The 23,156-nt window shown below is 44.0% G+C and overlaps 3 protein-coding genes across 5 annotated transcripts; 1 reads left to right on the top strand and 2 right to left on the bottom strand.

Annotated features, from left to right (window-relative positions):
- Positions 1 to 5,427: 5,427 nt before the first annotated feature.
- Positions 5,428 to 5,800, top strand: RB195_001565 (uncharacterized protein; the record flags this gene model as incomplete). Its single annotated transcript, XM_064198408.1, has 2 exons — positions 5,428 to 5,515; positions 5,595 to 5,800. 2 exons carry the CDS (start codon positions 5,428 to 5,430, stop codon positions 5,798 to 5,800), a joined length of 294 nt encoding a protein of 97 aa, XP_064054289.1.
- Positions 5,801 to 7,379: 1,579 nt separating this feature from the next.
- On the bottom strand, positions 7,380 to 21,546 carry RB195_001563 (uncharacterized protein; the record flags this gene model as incomplete). Of its 3 annotated transcripts, XM_064198406.1 has the most annotated exons (7): positions 7,380 to 7,553; positions 7,842 to 7,961; positions 9,585 to 9,721; positions 9,780 to 9,936; positions 18,198 to 18,316; positions 19,363 to 19,507; positions 21,484 to 21,546. In XM_064198406.1, 7 exons carry the CDS (start codon positions 21,544 to 21,546, stop codon positions 7,380 to 7,382), a joined length of 915 nt encoding a protein of 304 aa, XP_064054286.1. The 3 variants fall into 3 exon arrangements, with proteins under 3 accessions (XP_064054286.1, XP_013306920.2, XP_064054287.1); XM_013451466.2 differs by lacking the exons at positions 18,198 to 18,316; positions 19,363 to 19,507; positions 21,484 to 21,546 and adding an exon at positions 10,490 to 10,501; XM_064198405.1 differs by lacking the exons at positions 7,380 to 7,553; positions 7,842 to 7,961; positions 9,585 to 9,721; positions 9,780 to 9,936 and adding an exon at positions 16,316 to 16,366.
- Positions 11,090 to 16,010, bottom strand: RB195_001564 (uncharacterized protein; the record flags this gene model as incomplete). Its single annotated transcript, XM_064198407.1, has 6 exons — positions 11,090 to 11,205; positions 12,182 to 12,214; positions 12,275 to 13,983; positions 14,762 to 14,952; positions 15,832 to 15,929; positions 15,977 to 16,010. 6 exons carry the CDS (start codon positions 16,008 to 16,010, stop codon positions 11,090 to 11,092), a joined length of 2,181 nt encoding a protein of 726 aa, XP_064054288.1.
- Positions 21,547 to 23,156: the final 1,610 nt, after the last annotated feature.

The following is a 23,156-nucleotide window of genomic DNA, read 5'->3' as shown; positions in this document are numbered from 1 at the left end:
TGGGCCGAAAGCGTGACGTTGAAATAAGATACAAAATAGTTACTGCTATGGCTGGTCGAGATTACCCAGAATGTGGGTCTCAACTGTCCCCTACAAAGCCTTCTCACCCAAAACAATGCCCAAGACAGGAATCGAAGTTGTGTCGCCACGCCCACAACGTGGAGTACTAACCACTATACTACTTGGGCCGAAAGCGTGACGTTGAAATAAGATACAAATTGGTATTACGTATTGTGTTAGAGACTACCCAGAATGTGGGTCTCACTGTCCCCTACAAAGCCTTCTCACCCAAAACAATGCCCAAGACAGGAATCGAAGTTGTGTCGCCACGGCCACAACGTGGAGTACTAACCACTATACTACTTGGGCCGAAAGCGTAGCGTTGAAATAAGATACAAATTGGTATTACGTATTGTAAAGACTACCCAGAATGTGGGTCTCACTAAATTTGTCTCACTGTCCCCTACAAAGCCTTCTCACCCAAAACAATGCCCAAGACAGGAATCGAAGTTGTACGCCAACGTGGAGTACTAACCACTATACTACTTGGGCCGAAAGCGTAGCGTTGAAATAAGATACAAATTGGTATTACGTATTGCAGAGACTACCCAGAATGTGGGTCTCACTGTCCCCTACAAAGCCTTCTCACCCAAAACAATGCCCAAGACAGGAATCGAAGTTGTGTCGCCACGCCCACAACGTGGAGTACTAACCACTATACTACTTGGGCCGAAAGCGTGACGTTGAAATAAGATACAAAATGGTTATTACGTATTTGTAGAGACTACCCAGAATGTGGGTCTCAACTGTCCCCTACAAAGCCTTCTCACCCAAAACAATGTCCAAGACAGGAATCGAAGTTGTGACGCCACGCCCACAACGTGGAGTACTAACCACTATACTACTTGGGCGGAAAGCACGACTTTGAAATAAGATACAAAATAGTTACTGCTATGGCTGGTCGAGATTACCCAGAATGTGGGTCTCACTGTCCCCTACAAAGCCTTCTCACCCAAAACAATGTCCAAGACAGGAATCGAAGTTGTGACGCCACGCCCACAACGTGGAGTACTAACCACTATACTACTTGGGCCGAAAGCGTAGCGTTGAAATAAGATACAAAAGGTTACTGCTATTAGAGACTACCCAGAATGTGGGTCTCAACTGTCCCCTACAAAGCCTTCTCACCCAAAACAATGCCCAAGACAGGAATCGAAGTTGTGTCGCCACGCCCACAACGTGGAGTACTAACCACTATACTACTTGGGCCGAAAGCGTAACGTTGAAATAAGATACAAATTACTGTATTACGGATTGTAGAGACTACCCAGAATGTGGGTCTCAACTGTCCCCTACAAAGCCTTCTCACCCAAAACAATGCCCAAGACAGGAATCGAAGTTGTGTCGCCACGCCCACAACGTGGAGTACTAACCACTATACTACTTGGGCCGAAAGCGTAGACGTTGAAATAAGATACAAAATAGTTACTGCTATGGATGGTCGAGATTACCCAGAATGTGGGTCTCAACTGTCCCCTACAAAGCCTTCTCACCCAAAACAATGCCCAAGACAGGAATCGAAGTTGTGTCGCCACGCCCACAACGTGGAGTACTAACCACTATACTACTTGGGCCGAAAGCGTAGCGTTGAAATAAGATACAAATTGGTATTACGTATTGTAGAGACTACCCGAATGGGGTCTCAAGCCAAAGAGCACGTTGAAATAAGATACAAACTGGTATTACGTATTGTAGAGACTACCCAGAATGTGGGTCTCACTGTCCCCTACAAAGCCTTCTCACCCAAAACAATGCCCAAGACAGGAATCGAACCTGTGTCGCCACGGCCACAACGTGGAGTACTAACCACTATACTACTTGGGCCGAAAGCGTGACGTTGAAATAAGATACAAAATAGTTACTGCTACGGATGGTCGAGATTACCCAGAATGTGGGTCTCAACTGTCCCCTACAAAGCCTTCTCGCCCAAAACAATGCCCAAGATAGGAATCGAAGTTGTGTCGCCACGGCCACAACGTGGAGTACTAACCACTATACTACTTGGGCCGAAAGCGTGACGTTGAAATAAGATACAAATTAGTTAGCTACGTATTGTAGAGACTACCCAAGAGTGTTCAACTGTCCCCTACAAAGCCTTCTCACCCAAAACAATGCCCAAGACAGGAATCGAAGTTGTGTCGCCACGGCCCACGAGTACTAACCACTATACTACTTGGCCGAAAGCGTAGCGTTGAAATAAGATACAAATTGGTATTACGTATTGCAGAGACTACCCAGAATGTGGGTCTCACTGTCCCCTACAAAGCCTTCTCACCCAAAACAATGCCCAAGACAGGAATCGAACCTGTGTCGCCACGGCCACAACGTGGAGTACTAACCACTATACTACTTGGGCCGAAAGCGTAGCGTTGAAATAAGATACAAAATAGTTACTGCTATGGCTTGTCGAGATTACCCAGAATGTGGGTCTCAACTGTCCCCTACAAAGCCTTCTCACCCAAAACAATGCCCAAGACAGGAATCGAAGTTGTGTCGCCACGGCCACAACGTGGAGTACTAACCACTATACTACTTGGGCCGAAAGCGTAGCGTTGAAATAAGATACAAATTGGTATTACGTATTGCAGAGACTACCCAGAATGTGGGTCTCACTGTCCCCTACAAAGCCTTCTCACCCAAAACAATGCCCAAGACAGGAATCGAAGTTGTGTCGCCACGGCCACAACGTGGAGTACTAACCACTATACTACTTGGGCCGAAGACGTTGAAATAAGATACAAATTGGTATTCGTCTACTTGAGACTACCCAGAATGTGGGTCTCAATTCCCCTACAAAGCCTTCTCGCCCAAAACAATGCCCAAGATAGGAATCGAAGTTGTGTCGCCACGCCCACAACGTGGAGTACTAACCACTATACTACTTGGGCCGAAAGCGTAACGTTGAAATAAGATACAAAATAGTTACTGCTATGGCTGGTCGAGATTACCCAGAATGTGGGTCTCAACTGTCCCCTACAAAGCCTTCTCACCCAAAACAATGCCCAAGACAGGAATCGAAGTTGTGTCGCCACGGCCACAACGTGGAGTACTAACCACTATACTACTTGGGCCGAAAGCGTAGCGTTGAAATAAGACACAAAATAGTTACTGCTACGGATGGCCGAGATTACCCAGAATGTGGGTCTCAACTGTCCCCTACAAAGCCTTCTCACCCAAAACAATGCCCAAGACAGGAATCGAAGTTGTGTCGCCACGCCCACAACGTGGAGTACTAACCACTATACTACTTGGGCCGAAAGCGTAGCGTTGAAATAAGATACAAATTGGTATTACGTATTGCAGAGACTACCCAGAATGTGGGTCTCACTGTCCCCTACAAAGCCTTCTCACCCAAAACAATGCCCAAGACAGGAATCGAACCTGTGTCGCCACGGCCACAACGTGGAGTACTAACCACTATACTACTTGGGCCGAAAGCGTGACGTTGAAATAAGATACAAAAGAGTTACTGCTACGTATTGTAGAGACTACCTTTGAAATAAGATAAAATTGGTATTACGTTTGCCCAGAATGTGGGTCTCAACTGTCCCCTACAAAGCCTTCTCACCCAAAACAATGCCCAAGACAGGAATCGAAGTTGTGTCGCCACGGCCACAACGTGGAGTACTAACCACTATACTACTTGGGCCGAAAGCGTAGCGTTGAAATAAGATACAAATTGGTATTACGTATTGCTGGCAGAGACTACCCAGAATGTGGGTCTCACTGTCCCCTACAAAGCCTTCTCACCCAAAACAATGCCCAAGATAGGAATCGAAGTTGTGTCGCCACGCCCACAACGTGGAGTACTAACCACTATACTACTTCGGCCGAAAGCGTAACGTTGAAATAAGATACAATCTGTGGTTGAAATAAGATACAAATTGGTATTACGTATTGCAGAGACTACCCAGAATGTGGGTCTCAACTGTCCCCTACAAAGCCTTCTCACCCAAAACAATGCCCAAGACAGGAATCGAAGTTGTGTCGCCACGCCCACAACGTGGAGTACTAACCACTATACTACTTGGGCCGAAAGCGTAGCGTTGAAATAAGATACAAATTGGTATTACGTATTGCAGAGACTACCCAGAATGTGGGTCTCACTGTCCCCTACAAAGCCTTCTCACCCAAAACAATGCCCAAGACAGGAATCGAACCTGTGTCGCCACGGCCACAACGTGGAGTACTAACCACTATACTACTTGGGCCGAAAGCGTGACGTTGAAATAAGATACAAAATAGTTACTGCTACGTGGCGAGATTACCCAGAATGTGGGTCTCAACTGTCCCCTACAAAGCCTTCTCACCCAAAACAATGCCCAAGACAGGAATCGAAGTTGTGTCGCCACGGCCACAACGTGGAGTACTAACCACTATACTACTTGGGCCGAAAGCGTAGCGTTGAAATAAGATACAAACTGGTATTACGTATTGTAGAGACTACCCAGAATGTGGGTCTCACAGTCCCCTACAAAGCCTTCTCACCCAAAACAATGCCCAAGTCAGGAATCGAACCTGTGTCGCCACGGCCACAACGTGGAGTACTAACCACTATACTACTTCGGCCGAAAGCGTAACGTTGAAATAAGATACAAAAGAGTTACTGCTACGTATTGTAGAGACTACCCAGAATGTGGGTCTCAACTGTCCCCTACAAAGCCTTCTCACCCAAAACAATGCCCAAGACAGGAATCGAAGTTGTGTCGCCACGGCCACAACGTGGAGTACTAACCACTATACTACTTGGGCCGAAAGCGTAACGTTGAAATAAGATACAAAAGAGTTATCTACGTATTGTTGTAGAGACTACCCAGAATGTGGGTCTCAACTGTCCCCTACAAAGCCTTCTCACCCAAAACAATGCCCAAGACAGGAATCGAAGTTGTGTCGCCACGCCCACAACGTGGAGTACTAACCACTATACTACTTGGGCCGAAAGCGTAGACGTTGAAATAAGATACAAATTGGTATTACGTATGGCTGGCAGAGACTACCCAGAATGTGGGTCTCACTGTCCCCTACAAAGCCTTCTCACCCAAAACAATGCCCAAGACAGGAATCGAACCTGTGTCGCCACGGCCACAACGTGGAGTACTAACCACTATACTACTTGGGCCGAAAGCGTGACGTTGAAATAAGATACAAAATAGTTACTGCTATGGCTGGTCGAGATTACCCAGAATGTGGGTCTCAACTGTCCCCTACAAAGCCTTCTCACCCAAAACAATGCCCAAGACAGGAATCGAAGTTGTGTCGCCACGCCCACAACGTGGAGTACTAACCACTATACTACTTGGGCCGAAAGCGTAACGTTGAAATAAGATACAAAATAGTTACTGCTACGTATTGTAGAGATTACCCAGAATGTGGGTCTCAACTGTCCCCTACAAAGCCTTCTCACCCAAAACAATGCCCAAGACAGGAATCGAAGTTGTGTCGCCACGGCCACAACGTGGAGTACTAACCACTATACTACTTCGGCCGAAAGCGTAGCGTTGAAATAAGATACAAATTGGTATTACGTATTGCAGAGACTACCCAGAATGTGGGTCTCACTGTCCCCTACAAAGCCTTCTCACCCAAAACAATGCCCAAGACAGGAATCGAACCTGTGTCGCCACGGCCACAACGTGGAGTACTAACCACTATACTACTTGGCCAAAAGTACTTGAATAATGTGTCGCCACGGCCACAACGTGGAGTACTAACCACTATACTACTTGGGCCGAAAGCGTGACGTTGAAATAAGATACAAAATAGTTACTGCTATGGCTGGTCGAGATTACCCAGAATGTGGGTCTCATGTGGGTCAACTGTCCCCTACAAAGCCTTCTCACCCAAAACAATGCCCAAGTCAGGAATCGAAGTTGTGTCGCCACGCCCACAACGTGGAGTACTAACCACTATACTACTTCGGCCGAAAGCGTAGCGTTGAAATAAGATACAAATTGGTATTCTACGTATTGTAGAGACTACCCAGAATGTGGGTCTCACTGTCCCCTACAAAGCCTTCTCACCCAAAACAATGCCCAAGACAGGAATCGAACCTGTGTCGCCACGGCCACAACGTGGAGTACTAACCACTATACTACTTGGGCCGAAAGCATGACGTTGAAATAAGATACAAAATAGTTACTGCTATGGCTGGTCGAGATTACCCAGAATGTGGGTCTCAACTGTCCCCTACAAAGCCTTCTCGCCCAAAACAATGCCCAAGATAGGAATCGAAGTTGTGTCGCCACGCCCACAACGTGGAGTACTAACCACTATACTACTTCGGCCGAAAGCGTAGCGTTGAAATAAGATACAAATTGGTATTACGTATTGCAGAGACTACCCAGAATGTGGGTCTCACTGTCCCCTACAAAGCCTTCTCACCCAAAACAATGCCCAAGACAGGAATCGAAGTTGTGTCGCCACGGCCACAACGTGGAGTACTAACCACTATACTACTTGGGCCGAAAGTGACGTTGAAATAAGATACAAATAGTTACTGCTTGGCTGGTTTCTACGCCCTAAGCCTTCTCGCCCAAAACAATGCCCAAAAAAGGAATAAGTTTTTCCCCCGTGTCTACCACTATACTACTTGGGCGGAAAGCACGACTTTGAAATAAGATACAAATTGGTATTACGTATTGTAGAGACTACCCAGAATGTGGGTCTCACTGTCCCCTACAAAGCCTTCCCACCCAAAACAATGCCCAAGACAGGAATCGAACCTGTGTCGCCACGGCCACAACGTGGAGTACTAACCACTATACTACTTGGGCCGAAAGAGTAACTTTGAAATAAGATACATATAGGTTGGCATTATGGATAGCTAACGCTAGGAACACTGAAGATCTGAATCTCAGCAAGCTGCTGCAAGAACTTGTATAAGATTGGAAGTATGAATTGGACGTGTAGGAGCGGCATCCCTGCGCTTGACCTCTGTTGATCTTTATTACTTCACCGTTTTTATAGTTCAATTCATATAACAGTCATCAAGATCAAGTTATTTGAAATTTACTTTGAACACTTACTTTTTAGTTGATGCTCTTTTCAAGTTTCTTCTTTCAATGCAAGTGGCTACATTTCTAATCATATAGACACTGTATATATATCTATATCCAGGCAGTTGAATGTTAAAAAGAAATTGCAGACGTGACCAATAAATTGTACAATATCACAGGAATTTGTATCTCTCAAAGGTACTTTCAGTAAAATTATCAAGACTTCTAGAGCTGAACTCCAGCTCCTATGCTACCCTTCATCATATGTGGTAATTAGCAGCATGGACGGGTTGGTTCCTCAACAGCAGTTGATGAGTGGAAATATCACAACCGTCCTCCTGAGAGGACCGCTTGTTTCAGTTCGGCAATTTCCATTTGCATTCGTTCTACCGTTCGCCGCAGGTTCTCATTTCGCCGTAGCAACTGATCTAGTTCACCTTCAGCCAAATCGCGAGCCTCTCGTTGGCGTTTGCGATAACGAGCAGCCGCTAGGTTGTTCTGAAAATTTCCACTTGTGCCAGAACTGTAAACGTGCTTGCAGAGAAAGAAAGTGTCGTAGAAAGCAAAACCAATAAATTTGTAAAGAAAAGCGAAGCTCTTGGGAAAATTTGAAGCGTCAAAACAAATCTTTAAAAACAGATGATATCGTCTCGTTGAGCTTTATTCTTCGAAGACATAGGATGGTCGAATGGTTTAACTAGACACGAAGTTTCTTATTTCCAAGCAAATTGAATGTCTGGACGATGCTTAGAATGAGAATATTGTTAAATTGTTATGACCACTCACCTGCTGCCGCTTTCTTCGGAGAATTTCTTCCGGACTTTCCTTCTCGACTTCTGGGGTGGAGCTCCTCATTTTTAGTGCTGTTATAACCATTCTCACTATTTCTTCTATTGAAAAGGAGTTCTGCAAAGCCACAATCCGTTTTTTTTTAAGTACTAGGCATCTAGAGAAGTTTCAAAACAAGAAGACGTGGCACATTAGTCTCACGGCTTTTAGCGTATCGGTTTCGTTCAAGACTCAAGATAAAACTTCAAAATTTTTGAGAAGTTCTAACTATACATGTCAGTGAAGGTCTAGTGAGGAGTTAGACTACCGAAGCTAGAAGAAATTTCTCACCAAATCAACATTTAAAAATTCAAATCATAATGGGAGAAACAAGAAGTGGAACATTTTAAAATGTTTAAGGATTGGTCTGTTTATGAGAAATATATAAGGGATGCAATATGCAATACAATATGTCCTAGGACAGAAGATCTTCTACGTTTCATCTGACTCACTCACTGCTGGAGATCTACATTGATATGGTAAATCGCTCAGCACACTCATTATATTTCTAAAGCGACGTTGCTCTTCTAGAAAAGTTTAAGAAATGAAGTTCTTCTTAATCATAAACGCACAAAACGCAAAACAATTCTTTATCATTGGTGCGCATCATGCATTGATCAGTAGAGATATAGTTGGTCAAGAGGATCCGCGACTGCGAAAGAAGGGATACATTGGAACCAGGGGTTGCAATCGAGGTAGGAACATCGCTAGCTAGCTCTGAAGACTTACTCCAACTGAAGAGCTAGTGCTGGCCCGGTGTGCCGTTTTGAGCGTTTACTGTACACACATTCCTCTAATTTGTGTTGAAGGCATCACTCCACGAATCTGAAGTGGTACGGATTTCAGGTGGAGTATTCGTATACGGGATGGGAGATTATGGAGAGGGGACTGATTCCGTCCATTTCTTCCTAATTGCCGTAAAAAACGGCCCGGAAGATACGGCTTCATTCGTTCTGGCGCACTATTTTCTACAAGGAGTTCGACTGGAGCGCGCCAGCCTTGTGCGGCGCCGCATTTCGGTATTATTCTCCATAGTCTCCCATCCCGTATACGAATACTCCACCTGAAATCTGCACCACCTCAGATTCGTGGGGTGATGCCTTTAAGCGACATTGAAATTCCAATAGCAGGAAAGCGCTAGTTCACTACTACTCAGCATGTTCCTCAATTTTCGATCATTTTAACTCCCTTAGAACACTATTAGCGCTGACAATGGTGCAAAAGTTTATTTGGACATAACAGAAAAAAATGACTCGCAAGAAGAACAGGAATTTTGTTGATAAAACAGCTTAGATCTTACTGAAGATTGGAGGGCATTGTCTCATACCTAGGTCACGCTTAGCTTTTCCATAAAATATGAAGAACTGAGTCTGATTGTGAAAACACTGATATAGGAAGGAACAATCTGAAACTTCGTTGTTGCTTAGGTTGCAGTTGCTTAAGCGGCTGTGCAGTGAAATCGGACTAGCGGATGGCATCGAGGTGGGCTATCGCTAGCTCCATGCGAACTGCACTGATGAATGGTGCTAGCGGGGGTGCTACCTCAACCCCAACCGCTACGTCTCAACGCGTCACTGCAGCCGTTTAGATAACTGCAACGATCTTTCTTTAGTTTTGACTCGACTGTAACGAAGAAAACGCAAACAATGAAAAAAAAGCTTCTCTAAACATGAAAAAAGGTGAATAAATTGAAATATTCACCAAACTATCTTCCTGATCGATTTGTTGCGGTATTAACATCCGTGGCTCCAACGGTGGGTCAAGCAAATTTTCTGCGTAGGCCGGCAATTCCTTGGTGGGCACAGGAGGTAATAATGAATACGGAGGTGGTGGCAAGCCTGTTATGAAGGAACTGCGGAAGTCCCGAAACTAATTCAACTCATTTCATTTACTTACCATTGAAGTGCTCTTCATGCAATATGGATGAGACGGAATCCGGAACGAAAGGACTCATGGTGAATGGGATTGAGGAAGTGACAAATGGTGATGAAGGCGCAATGGGTAGATTAAGCGGTGAAGCTGATGACGACTCGAAGTCTGACGTGGGGCTAGACTGAAAAGTGCAGGTTTCAACATCAGCTTTGATACTATTGATCACACTTTCGTTTAAAGATTATTTTACATTAAAAATTCTAGAGATGACGAAAAATGAAAGCCGCTAGCGAGTTGAGCAGCGGGAAAAAACTTTTTGTTCAAACAGGATGTAGATAATAGGGGCGAGTGACAACAGCTTCTGTCACATGGCACATCAACAGAAAGTGTATTGTATCTACTTCAAAGTCTACTAGAAAACTTCATCAACTCATGCATATACATTTTAGTTGTTTGCGAAATGCCCAGTTTATAATCTGATACCTCCTTAGATTCTCTATATAAATAAACGATAAATCCTCCGGTCTGTAAAGCAATACAGTCAGTAGCAATCCATCTTGTACATATAAGCGCGAATCGTTAAAATCATTGATATCATGATTTGACTATTGCTTTCGTTTTGCGCACCACAAAATACCAATTTTTCATTCAACACTTATGAATAGGAAACATGCTCGATAGATAAAAGTTGAGAAAAGACTATAATCGGAAGACGTATGTGATGAAAACCCTACGCGGACACACATGTTTGCAGATCCAGCTGCTGCTCAATATTGTTTCGGTCAGCCAAGTCAGCGTCCGTCCCTTCCACTCAGTGGGAGGATGTTCGATACACTGTAGCACATGTGATGAACTCCGTTCGGGTTAGGTAAATTATAACCGCGACAGAACGGAATGTAAATAGTTGAGACAGAACACTGCTGTGCAGTTCTCGGTCCTCCAATGTGCTCCCACATTAGACAATGAAAGTGATAGCAGACACAAATAACACAAACAAAATGTGCAAATACGAAACTAATCGCGTCGGAATCGCTTTGCACGACTGAAACAGCATATCACAAAACTGATAGTGTTGGGATCTCTCCACGAATAATTACTGGTAGCGGTGTAGTTCAAAAGTATGAGCGTGATTATACTCAATTCTCCTAGTAATTCAGAAAAGGATGAGTGAAGCGGCTTTTGCGATCTCGTCTTCCTTAACTTATTTCGGGTAATAAGACGTGAGCAATCCGTAGCGCGTCTAAAATTGTGCAGGTGGGCAGTTTCTGCTCCTTATTTTAATCATGTTAGTTGGATTGGGGACATTGAGCTACGATGGACTTGACCACATTTAATCATGCGGTCAAGTCGGTCATCATATCATTAGGTAGACGAAATTCACTTATTGCCCATGTTCGACTGTCTTTGAATCTCGGCATGTTGAAACGTAGTTTTAACTGATTTCCTTGTGCTGTAGCCAAGATTGGTATCGATCTTTATTAAACAGTGGCTAACGTTTCGGCGATATCGCCTTCGTCAGAGCCTGGAAAACTCAAAGCCATTAGTGACCTATCCCCTCAAGCGCCTCATCACCCTACAGAAAGCACCCAAACGGTAAGCAAACTCAAACAGCAACACATAGGCTAGTACTTACCTCATTAGCTAGACTTGTTAACTCAGCAGACCACCACGTACCACAACTACGAGTCACAAGGGTTTTATATAGGGACCTCACAGCTCGCCCCGTAGATCAAAACCCGCATAGGTCTTGATACGGGGATAACTCGTTTGCAATGCACTCATCCTTCTTGTTCATTTTGGGACTTTTGGCGGTTATCCAAAAGGCCTCTAGCGTTCTGCGTGCTGTGATTTCGGACTCGTAGGATAATATACGAACTTCTACCTCTACTTCGGAGTTTGGATGACATATTCTACGGTGTGCTCCAAGTGGGGTGAAGGTTTTTGATTTTGCGAGTCCATCTAGATGCTCCTTGACCCTAATACACAATGGGCGTCCCGTTTCCCCTATATAATCGTCACCGCACAACCTGCACGTGATACGATACACCACTCCCGATATCATGCAATCACCCTCTCTGCCATACGGGCAAACCACGCAGCTGGGAGTTGTGCGGAGTCGATCATACGCAGGATTACGTACCAGCTGACCCTTCGCTGGAGGTATTTCCGCAACTTTTACGTCATTTTCTAGGCCCGCTTTTCGTAGACAGCTCCGTACCGCCCTGCTCATATCATCAGATATATAAGGTAGACAGAAAGGGATCTTTCCTGAGCCATCCACTACTTCGAGAGGGATGTCGCTTGTCGTATAGCACCATCTCCAGTTGTGTATCCATTGGATATAGCCACTTTATGAGCTAGATTTACAGACTATGTCTTCTCCTGGCTACTCGATGAGACTCTTGCCGCCGTTCTGCACATGTTACCTATAACAGATTTTTTCATTTTGCTGGGATGCGCTGAAAGATAGTGGATTAAGATGTTTTTACTACTGGGTTTCCGGTACCACTTAGTCTTACATATCCCATTCCGCAAGTAAATGTGCACATTCAGGAAAGCCAACCAGTTGTCTATCGGTCTCTCCCTTGCGAACTTAATGTGCGGACACTGCTGATTGAGAATATTGAAGCACGCGTCTAGTTCTGCTTGGGTTGAGCAGACGACGCAGCAATCATCTATGTAACGATAATACAGCAGTGGTTTGCGGTCTATTATAGGCTTTTCGATCTTGGTCATGAAAACAGTGGCGAGAGTGGGTGCCAGCCTTTGTCCCATAGCTAGGCCTCTAAGTTGTCGGTAGTACTGTCCCGACCATCGGAAAATAGAGCAATTCAGGCATTCGTTTATCAATGTCATGATCTGCCTGATGCTGAATCCATACATGTTCAAAGAAGCCTGGCGATGCGTGAGCAGTTCGTGAACAGCCTGCATTGCTACATCGTTTGAAACGTTCGTATAGAGTGACGTAACGTCAAAGGTCTCTACTACACATTCACGCTCAAATGAGGTACTGCGGAGATGTTTTAGGAAGTTGCTAGAACTGCTGAGGTGGGCAGGGACATATCTGAGCAGCTGATTTAGGATTATGTTGAGCAGCCAGGAAATTCTATCCGTGGGGCCCCCGATACAACTAATGATAGGCCTCACTTTAAAGTCACGTGGATCGTTCGAAGTGAGGCCATTTTCAGAGAGCTTGTGAGTTTTGATTAGCGTGTATAGGACTGGACATGCGGGTAAGTCGTTCTTGAGACGCGTAATAAAGTTTTTTGGGAGCCCTGCTGTTCCAGCCGTTTCTACCCAAACCCTGTTTAGGCGGCGATATTGCTTTCTAAACTCATTGGCGGAGGATGGGACATATAGACTGTCATCCTCAAGATGTTGTCTCGTTATCGCCTTGTCTAGTTCACGTGATAGAACAACAAATTCGCCTCCCTTATCACTAACGGAAACCTTGATCTCTCCAGCTGTAATAAGATTGCGAATCTCACGTTGGCCTCGACGTTGCGCGACAGTGAGATTGAAATTTACGTGTTTTCTCGAGAAACGCTCCAAAACGGAATACACGGATGTTGCGAACACTCGAAACTTGTTGTCTACCGTGGGGTTGGGTTCAGGTGGTTTATACATCATACGCGGGAAAGGTATGGAGGGTAAGGATACTTGCTCAGCTATTCTGTTCTCTTGCCTTCGCTCTTCTTCTTTTGCTCTCAGTCGCAACCTATCATGAACCAATTGGAGGCTGCCCACAACCTTGCGTGATACCTCCGGACTTATTGATTGCACAGGCGCGAAACTAGGGCCGAGATCCAAAACGGAAAGCGCGTCAGCTGAGATGAGTACATCGCCAATCACAGAAACACGAAATGAACTTTGTGCACTGTTCTTATTAGCAATGGTGCTGTTGTGATCTGCACATACAGAGGTAGATTTAACAGATTTACTAACCTTCTGATGTTGCTGATGGTCTACTAATCGTCTGAACTTTTCCTGCAGTCTAGATTTAGCACTAGAGCGAATATAATCACAAATGGACTTTGACTCACCCACTATTCTCCTCCAAATGCGTTCCGGCACAAAACGTTCACAACAATGTTCTTTATACACACACTTCTTAAGCAAAGAGAACATGTGATCCTGTTTTGCCTTCAATGCCATACGTAGGAGTTGTTGCTCGATCTTCTGCATCTGCCGGCTTTCTTTGGGAACACCGCTTATCTCGTGAAGTCGCCTGTTGGTTATAAAGTTTGGAGAAATTCACTTAGACACCTAGTGGGCTGCCTTCACTAAACGTGTGGGCCCCAGCATCTTTCCCATTCCTCTCGTTCCCTGCGAAAACTGGCTAGATGTTGTATGCACCGTTTGAACTTCAGAAGACATCTTTTAAACGCTGTGCGGGTAGTAAGCAGCTTCTTAGAGGTGACAGCGGTATCTGCTGCGTACAGAGCGAGGAAGTCGAGTCAAAAAGATAGCCACAGAGCTCTTGGTCTGTCAGTTGGTCCGTACCTTCCCTAACGGGTCCGAATGCTGCCCACCCTGTTCTTATCCTTCTGCTCATTCCTCCCTATCGTTCTCCATATTTATAGAACGTGCAAGGTAGACTTATGGCGAAGTTTCCACGACCTGGGAGCCTTCAACTTGTACTCCTCCGTTCTCACAGACGACGTTTTCATAAACTGTGTCTTCTTTTTGTCTACTTGCAACCCTATCCTCTTCCCTGCTCCGTCCACTCCCTCGAATACCACCTCTGCCTTATTGACACATCTCAAAAAGAGAATGTCGTCCGCAAGGTTTCAGAGCAATCTTCTGTTAACACGTATGCCCCTTTCTTCCCAAGTAAGTGGTTTCATTATCCATTGTAGCCGTGATTACCTTCCCCGACAAAGTATCGCCTTGTCGCACCTTCTTTCCAATGGGTATGGTGAGGGGGTGGTACAAAGCTGTATATTAGGGGTGCATCGATCGTAGCAATCCGTTAACGATCGTAGCAATTCGTTAACCTCACATACGATTTGTTCACACCTTCATCGGTCAGCGCTTTTAGCATTGCATTCGTTTCTATGCTGTCGAAGGTTTTCTCATAGTCAATGAAGGTTAGAACAAGAGGCAGGAGGTATTCCCGGTACCTCATTGAAACTTGACACGGTCTGGATGTGGTCCAGGCAGCTGAATTCTTTATGGCAATTGGCATTCCTTCGTTCTAAAGATATTACGTCAGCAAGAATTACATGAAACGGGCGGCCACCAGCCCGAAGAAAGTCTACTGATATAAAGTCAGGTTACGAGACTGTACCAGCTTTCGTGCACTTGATAGCTAGTCTTTGACCAGCCAGGGCTGTTAGCGGAATATTATATTGCGGAAGTCTCTACTACATTTCTTTTGAATTGTCCTTCCTTCTGCTACTTCCAAATCTTCCTGAATCTTCTTCTGCCTGTATTTCGAAAGATCTTCCTGCAACGCTTTTCTGCAGCTAGTGTTGCTACTAACCACTCAATGTGCAATGCATTCGGACCAAGCCTCAGAGTCCTTATTCTTTCCAACAATTCCTTGCTGGTCTTTAAAATTCGAACCAAGTTTGTCGTACGCGGCTACGAAGCACATTTAGCATAGGCTCCCCAGTTTTGTGTAGTAGTCCACGTCTGTGTTCTCCTCGTTGTGCCAGTCACCTTGGGGCAAGGAGTCCTCGAGTACGCAATCGTCGTTTACGACTTCTTTCCTCCTTCGTTGCCGATAGCAGATCTTCTTTTCCATCGTGTGGCTAAGTCGCAATTTTGCATGAAGGAGACGGTGATCAGAACCACTACAAACGGATGGCTACCGAGACGTTAAGTAGACGCCACCTCCGGTTGTTGACCATGTGGTCGATCTCCGCGCGAATCGTGCCATTCCATATACACCGATTCATGAATTTGGTGAGTTGCAATTGCTAATGGTAATGATAAAGAAGGCAATGATGCTAATGATGCTAATGATGCTGATAGGTTTTTTTTGGCGCAGGCAAAGAATGGCCAGACGAGGTGACAAGACCATATGAGAATCGACCAGATGGACGACAGATGGGTGCACAACAAGACCAACTTCGAGAAGGACATTTAGGCAGTGTCTGTAGACGCTGTTCTCGCGTTGTAAGTACACACACAGAATGTCTCCATGGCGAGTCATGTGTCGCTTAGGTCCTGAATCAGAAACGTCTTGAGCAACCTGAGATTTGATCGCCTCTCACCGGTCGCCATACCGTCCGACGTCTGAGACGCCATGGCTCAGTATGCAGGCTACTGAGGTAGTGTATATGCTGGAGTGGTAAAAAGGCTTTTCACAAAACTAAGCAGCCAGGTCACTGCGAGGTTATTTTTCACCACAAGTCATCGCCAACTTATTGAATCATTGAGCCGTCTTGCGACATTTTACTACGAAGGTGATGAATCTTAGCAGTAGTTTACTATTAGCTAGGCTTCCGATTCCGAGAAGTCGGAACCTTGGATGTGTCGAACTCTTTCTCAACTTTCTCATATCGGAGGACGTACCTCGGCTGTGCATCGCAATTCGACTCCCAGAGTCACCTTCACGCCACTATGAGGCGGTAAACCGTTGTGGAGGCTCGTCTCACTGCTCTCTGGAATTTCTTGACTGATACGCTCAAATATAACAGAATAACCCCGTTATTATACAGCATGATATCGCTTTCTGGTACTACCTCACCAATTCGACACTGCAGGATCCGTACCACCCCAGTGCAATGGTTATTGGCGTCGGCGCACTAGATCGATGCCCCTGGACCCATTTCGCCCATTCTAAAGCTTTCTGACGCTGGCGGACTAGTTCAACCTCGTGGGACCACATTCCACATATAACTTACTGGTGCGTGAGCAGCAGTAAATTATAGAATATGGTATGACGCCGTTGGATCACTCTCACTGCTTTTTGGAATTTCACGACACACACAGTGACAAAATAAGCCCATTATTATACAGCATGAATATATCGTTGTTTTTAGAAAGTTGGAAAAATAAACGTTGTTAATAATAACTACTTTGGCCTTGCGAAGCAAAATCTCAGCCAAGTTCATACCGTTTATATCTTTGTGTAATACGTCGCATTTTAACGCCCAGAGTCACCTGCACGCCACTATGAGGCGGTGTACCGTTGTAGAGGCGTTAGTGCTAGCGAGGGTACCCTCTCGACTCTCGATATCAACCGTTTTATCCCACCACTTACTTACCGCTTAAACTTACGACTGCATAGAGCTTCAGGTCGCTTTGATCGGATCATATTTAAGAACCACTGCAATTATAATCTCCGTAAATGGGGCATAGCGCAACAAAACATGATTATACAATTTCACGGAAGACCGGAAAACACTGCGCAGACAATCACTTCAGTTAGAAGGCAGATTGGGAGCAAACTTAGAAACGAAATTTTTACACAACATGCGTTAAAAAACTTGCTTCAGACCGCAGATGGGCACACAACAAAGTCGAAAATCACTATAACCAGTGAAAAAACGTGATAAATTACTAGTGAAGGGAATTACGCCGCATAACGCACCATGGTAATGTTCTAGGAAAAAGTGTGATATGAGCGAAAATGTAAAAATTCACGTGCCGAACAACTACTATCACATCGTAGTGCTCCGTGGCTTTCCGTGAGGCTTTGGAATCACGCAGATCATTGTTAGATTGTCGACTTTTTCCTTTTTACTTTACAATAGCTAACATTGCCTCTTTGGCTAGGGATTTAATTGTGAGTACGTGCTATCCAGCTACTTGATGACGACCTTAGTTCTCATCTTTTGTCTTTTACCCTAAAGTGTTCATCGAAAGGTCGCACGCTAATAAACCCGTCAATCCAGGAAATTGCAAAGCTGATTATCGCGGAAATTTCTACCAGAAATCACGTCGTACCTAGCAACATCATCAAACACTCATTAAAATCTATCGTATTTGCGTAAAAAATCTAGGAACTTGCGAGAACTATTTATAAAAACTATGTTCTTCCGAAGACCATCTAAGAGCTATTTGTAACGGCTAAAACTCTCCTGAAAAGAACCGCGCGTTCTAAACTGCTTTAATCTCAGCATTGGATTTCTATAGTCGAGTCAATACCACCTTAAACTTGGTGCAATGGTCCCACCTTCTCGATCCCACCGCTAGCTCCACCGAGCTTTATGTCGTTTTGACTTGTTTATACCGCAAGGCAATTCTGATCAGTAACCTTTTCTCTATCCTTAGCCTGCTACTGATATTTTTTTGGAGTTGTTCTTGGTGTACGCTGTTTATTCAGAACTGGAAAAGTCTCACTTTTGCTCACAGATATTGTTGAAACACAATTCCAACGTAGGCCAGAAACGAGGTCGAAACAAACTCCATCACTCATAAAGCACCGCAAAGCATACAAAATCCCATTCTATGTCTAGATAAACAAGACAAGGTGTAGGTGCAACTCACTGTGCCGCTTCTCTCAATTTGCTCACATTCCACAACAATCTCTCTGTAAATATCATGTGGAGTTCGTTCCTCCACTTGGTGTACAGGACGATGGAAACTCGACGGCGAGCATAACGACACTAAATATCAAGGAAAGTTACTACATTATCTGATAAGTGTGATGGATCAAGTCATATCTAATATAGTTGGGTCAGAAACTTTTGATTCATAATGCGACGATGAGGTGGAGGTTGCAATCGTTGTCATTTTTAGCTACTCGAGAGGTAGCAGCAAGCGTCGAATTCGAAATAACAGACGACTTGGAATATGGCAGATTCGTCAAGAACACACTCACCAAAACGAGACAGGTCGAATTTTGGAATCGATTTTGTTCTTCCTACGAATATATTAGATTGTCCTGTAAGTTTTTTTTCTGGTTGTCAACACATTGATTCACAGAGACCTGAATCCTAGGTCAATCTATCACATCGATAGACGAAGACTATTCACTATTCTGCTGTTTGTGATTTTGACTAGAATATCTTTGTTGTTGAATAAAAATGAAAATATCAGAAGAGTATGGAAGAAATTTATGAGATAGCCTTATATTTCCTCTTGATGGGAACGCGACGAGAGAGGACCCGATTTTCACAACACTGTTGCTCTGAATACGATGAAGACACGATGGATGTAACCAGATCTACGAGTTTAGGAGGAGTAGATGTTGAAACTGATACATAACCCTTTGGGCGAGCCAATGATGGAGACTCTTTCCGCCTCCTTTTCCCCAGAGTACTTCTTAACACTTGTAAAAAAAACGCAATAACGCTCAATTTTTGCTTAACCAGCAAAAGTTACGAACCTCATAGTGTAAATGTCAAGAAAAAAAGTACATTACTTGGCAACCAATCAAGAAACAGTTGAACCCCGAGTTTCATCTTTCATCTTGGGTCAAATTAATGAACAAAGTGCATCAACACAATTTTATGTATTGTCACGGTTACTGTCCATCCACATGCATATAAGAAAAACGTTATTTTTGCTGCGCTCATTTCCTAATGTTGATAAGATTTATGTCATAGTTGCAGCCAATAAAACTGTCATAGTACCAAAAGAACATGGCCACCACTATAGCTAAACAAAGCAAGAAAAAAGCAATATTTAAAAGAAATATGCAAATGGTTACCGGATGATGATCCTTGTATAGTTGAATGCGTTGCTCTCGGTTTCTTTTTTAGACCAATAATCGATGATAAAATTGATCGACTCATCAGGTCATAAGCATCGAACGATGACGTCATTCTCGTCGTTTCAGCTTCTCGATTGCAGGCCTGATATTTCTTTTGTTGGATTCCTTATATTAAATTATCACTGTTATTTCTGGGGTAGTCGAAATAAATGAAGACAGGTTTTATACCAAATTCTATTTATTGTATACATCATTGCAATAAAATGAGTCGAAAAAAACTTTGAGTCTTTAGGTTCTATTACATAACAGAACTGTTCAGTTTCATATGAGGCACAAGTTGGTACTCAAATGAATATTTGAACAGATCCTATAACCAAGTCGAATTTTCGAGGTCTCAGAAAGTTCAAGGGTCAAATACTTGCAGCAGAACATTTTCGGAACCCATGAATTTAATATTTTTAATTGTTCGGCTATTTTGGAAGTTCTCGAGTATTTTAGTCATCAGCCAGTGCTTCAACTATAGTCAGCCACCATATAACAGTAATCGAAAGCTTTAGTAGGATGACTTCAAACTTTTTTGTAGCCGGATCTGAACGACATAAAACTTGGTGTGGTTGTAAGCGTCAGTGCTCGATGCGGTGCAGTGGAGCTAACGGTTGGGATCGAAGTGGGACCAACGCGAGTTATGGCGATCAGTGATGCTAGCAAGGGATCTCCATCGATCGTTACCGCTACGCTCCACCGCACCGCTTCGAGCGCAGCTGCTTACGTTACTGCACCAAGCATCTACTCGTTTTGACCCGACTATGCTGCCATTAAAATCTGCATAGACAAAAAAGCTAGAGTGTGCTGCGTAGAAATGCGTAAGCGCCTTAGCGTCAAAACAGTATCATGGTCACACGATAGCTGCTGACTTTCTTTTTTTCTTAGATTACTGGTTATCAGTATTTTTAAATGCGATGTGCCGCACTAAAGTTCATTTGTCGTTTTTTATTGCTCAGATATTGGGGAAAAAGAAGTTCTAAGGTAGGACTTTACCAAGTAAAACGGTGGTTATCTTCTGACACTTCTGCATTCTGACACTTGTATTGTTGTTATTAAGAAGGATTTTGCATAAGTGACTTCGGTGAAGCGAATTTGAGGCTACTTATTTATCTGCGCAAGTTCGCCACCCAAGATACAAAAAGATACAAAAAAGGGAACTTACAACGAGAGAATAGAAAATGCAAAAATAGAACGAAATTTGATGGGAAGAAAGCAAAAATAAGCTAGTTATTCAAAAACAAAGCATGAATGATGCGGCATTAAATGTATATGTATGCATTTGAGACAGAGGGAATGAGATAGTAAGTAAATAATTAAGATGTATGTGCATACACAGAAAAATATCGTTGAGAAATTGAACAGTTAGATTCGAATATTCCACCATTGAATATTCGAAGCACTAGATCTATTTGAATCTATTTGAAAAGAATTCTATTTGGATTACTGAAAAGTATGCGATCTTAAGTCGTTGAAATAGTCCGGGTCAAATATCGGGACCTCCGAGTCTTCGACTTATTCAAAAATGGAAGTACTCATATTTTCCAAGTACATTTTAGAATATGACACTTTTGCCATTACTATAACACTGAGTTCGAATATTAAAACATATTCATGTGCTGACATCTATCGAATACACGAATTCGAACGTGCGTAAGAAGCCTAAGAATCCTCGAGGATTTGAATATTTCAGTGTTCGAATATTCAAGAAGATGACACAGGAGTGTAGAGACTGGGGACATCGAAGAAAAGAACGGAGTATCGGAGTGGATCTTCTTTCCCGAATATTTCCGCAAGTTTCCATCAAAAACGGAATCGAGTCGGAAGTCCAATTATCCCAATAAAATTTATGAGCTTCGTCCTCCCAAAGACCTATTTTGTATCACCAACAAATGAACTACTTTACGTGGGCCGTTCCAGGAGAGCGTTTCTCGGTTAGAACCATTTTCTCATTAAGTAACAATTTCAGATACAGACAGCTTGCAATCTGCCAAGAACGAGGAACCTAGCGGAAGCAAAGAAAATAGCCGTACGCCAAGCAACCAACTGTAAGTGATAAGTGATAGCAATCAATACCTTTCTGGAAGAGCGTTTATGGACGGCAGCAATGGACGCAGTGCGATGTACCACAGCAGGCATTCTTTCCAAGTAGCTAGGTTGAATGACTCGTACTGTGCTCTCTTTGGAATCTTTATGACTTTTAAGAAGCTCTCAAAAAATGCAGATATTTCCATAAGTGTTCATCTGTCATTGCGCCAAATGGCTACGCCCTAGAGCTGTTAAAGGAGAATGCAGATAGGAGCAGATAATCGTAAAAAAAAACACTTGTCTGCATTTGCGGTGACGATGAATAAAATGCACCACTGAAAATGTATAATAGGGTCACGACATGAAACACGTACGCAATTGCGTACGCGGCTTCTTTCGAGGCGCTTCGGTGGAACGTAGTGGCTAGGAGCGTTGTGAAATCCTTGCTGGCACCACCCATCGCTGCAGTTGGCGACGGGCCCACCTCGGTTCCAACTGCTGCCTCCACAGCGCCGTTTCGAGTGCGTACGCAAATGCACATCAACTACACTCGTGTTTCATGTCGTATTGACCCGACTATATAGTAGGGTCAAAACGACATGAAGCACGTATGTAATTGCGGCTTCTCTAGAGGCACTTTGGTGGAACGCAGAGGCTAGAAGCGTGATAAAACCCTTGCTGGCACCACACGTCGCCTCAACTGCGCCGTTTCGAGTGCGTACGCAAATGCACCGCAACTACACTTGTGATTCATGTCGTTTTGACCCGACCATAGCTGCTCTCATGAAACATTTTGGGTTGAAACAAACACAACCAAGAAAGGGCAAAATAATAGAGGAAAACTTCTTGCCTTTCGGCGATTAATTTCCTACTAGTTCATATTCTTTGTACGTTCACTTCAATTCAGAATCGTTTGAGGTTTACGAACGTGTAACTGGCCTGTACAATGACTTGCGGTGGCTAGCCAATGTGTCAAGTCAGTGTTTTTCTCCTCCCAGACAAGTCTGGTACCAATTTATCGACCCCGGAGGGATGAAAGGCTTGGTGAGCACTAGGTCGGATTCGAACTTTCGATCGATCATGCAGGAAGTGGAACCTCTAACTGTTACACAACACCCACCCCTTTTGTACTCTTAACAGCAGTAAATCGCTGCTAGTGAACAAGTGACCCATTGAGAAACGACACCAACAACTATCTGAAGGTCCCGAACGAACAACTGATAAGTACCACTCCCCAGATGCGTCGCTTAACTCAGCACGAGCAATTTTTTCCAGTGATCCAGCAGCAAATAAGAGTACCCCTTTAGGCGAGAATCGTACCTCAACGTAGGATTGATGGGTAGTTTGGCCGTTCGCTTAGGAATATGAGGAGAATACTGTAATCTTCGAGAGTGTTCCAGTGCTGTTTTATCGAACACATTGAGAGCTACACAGCATCCATGCTCGGATTGCGTGTGTACTCTTTACCTCTCTTTGACTCTTTACTCTAAAAACTCTTTACTTCAAGGCACTGCCTATAGGCTGGTGCGTGGGGAGACCATTGCTAGCTCGCACACCAAATCCAGTTGGCAGTACTGCCACCTCGATTACGAGCATTAGCTCCACGTCAACGCCTAGAGCGCAGCCGTTTCCACAAATGCACCAAGCCTCAAGTCGTTTTCATCAGACTATAGAACGTGAAATTATATGTGTAGCTGGGACTGTTTCAAGCATTTTTTCTC

The sequence above is a fragment of the Necator americanus genome, chromosome IV (assembly GCF_031761385.1).
Source record: "Necator americanus strain Aroian chromosome IV, whole genome shotgun sequence".
NCBI lineage: Eukaryota > Metazoa > Nematoda > Chromadorea > Rhabditida > Ancylostomatidae > Necator > Necator americanus.
Note: the sequence above shows the minus strand (reverse complement) of the source record. Positions and strands in the feature narration are given on the sequence as shown.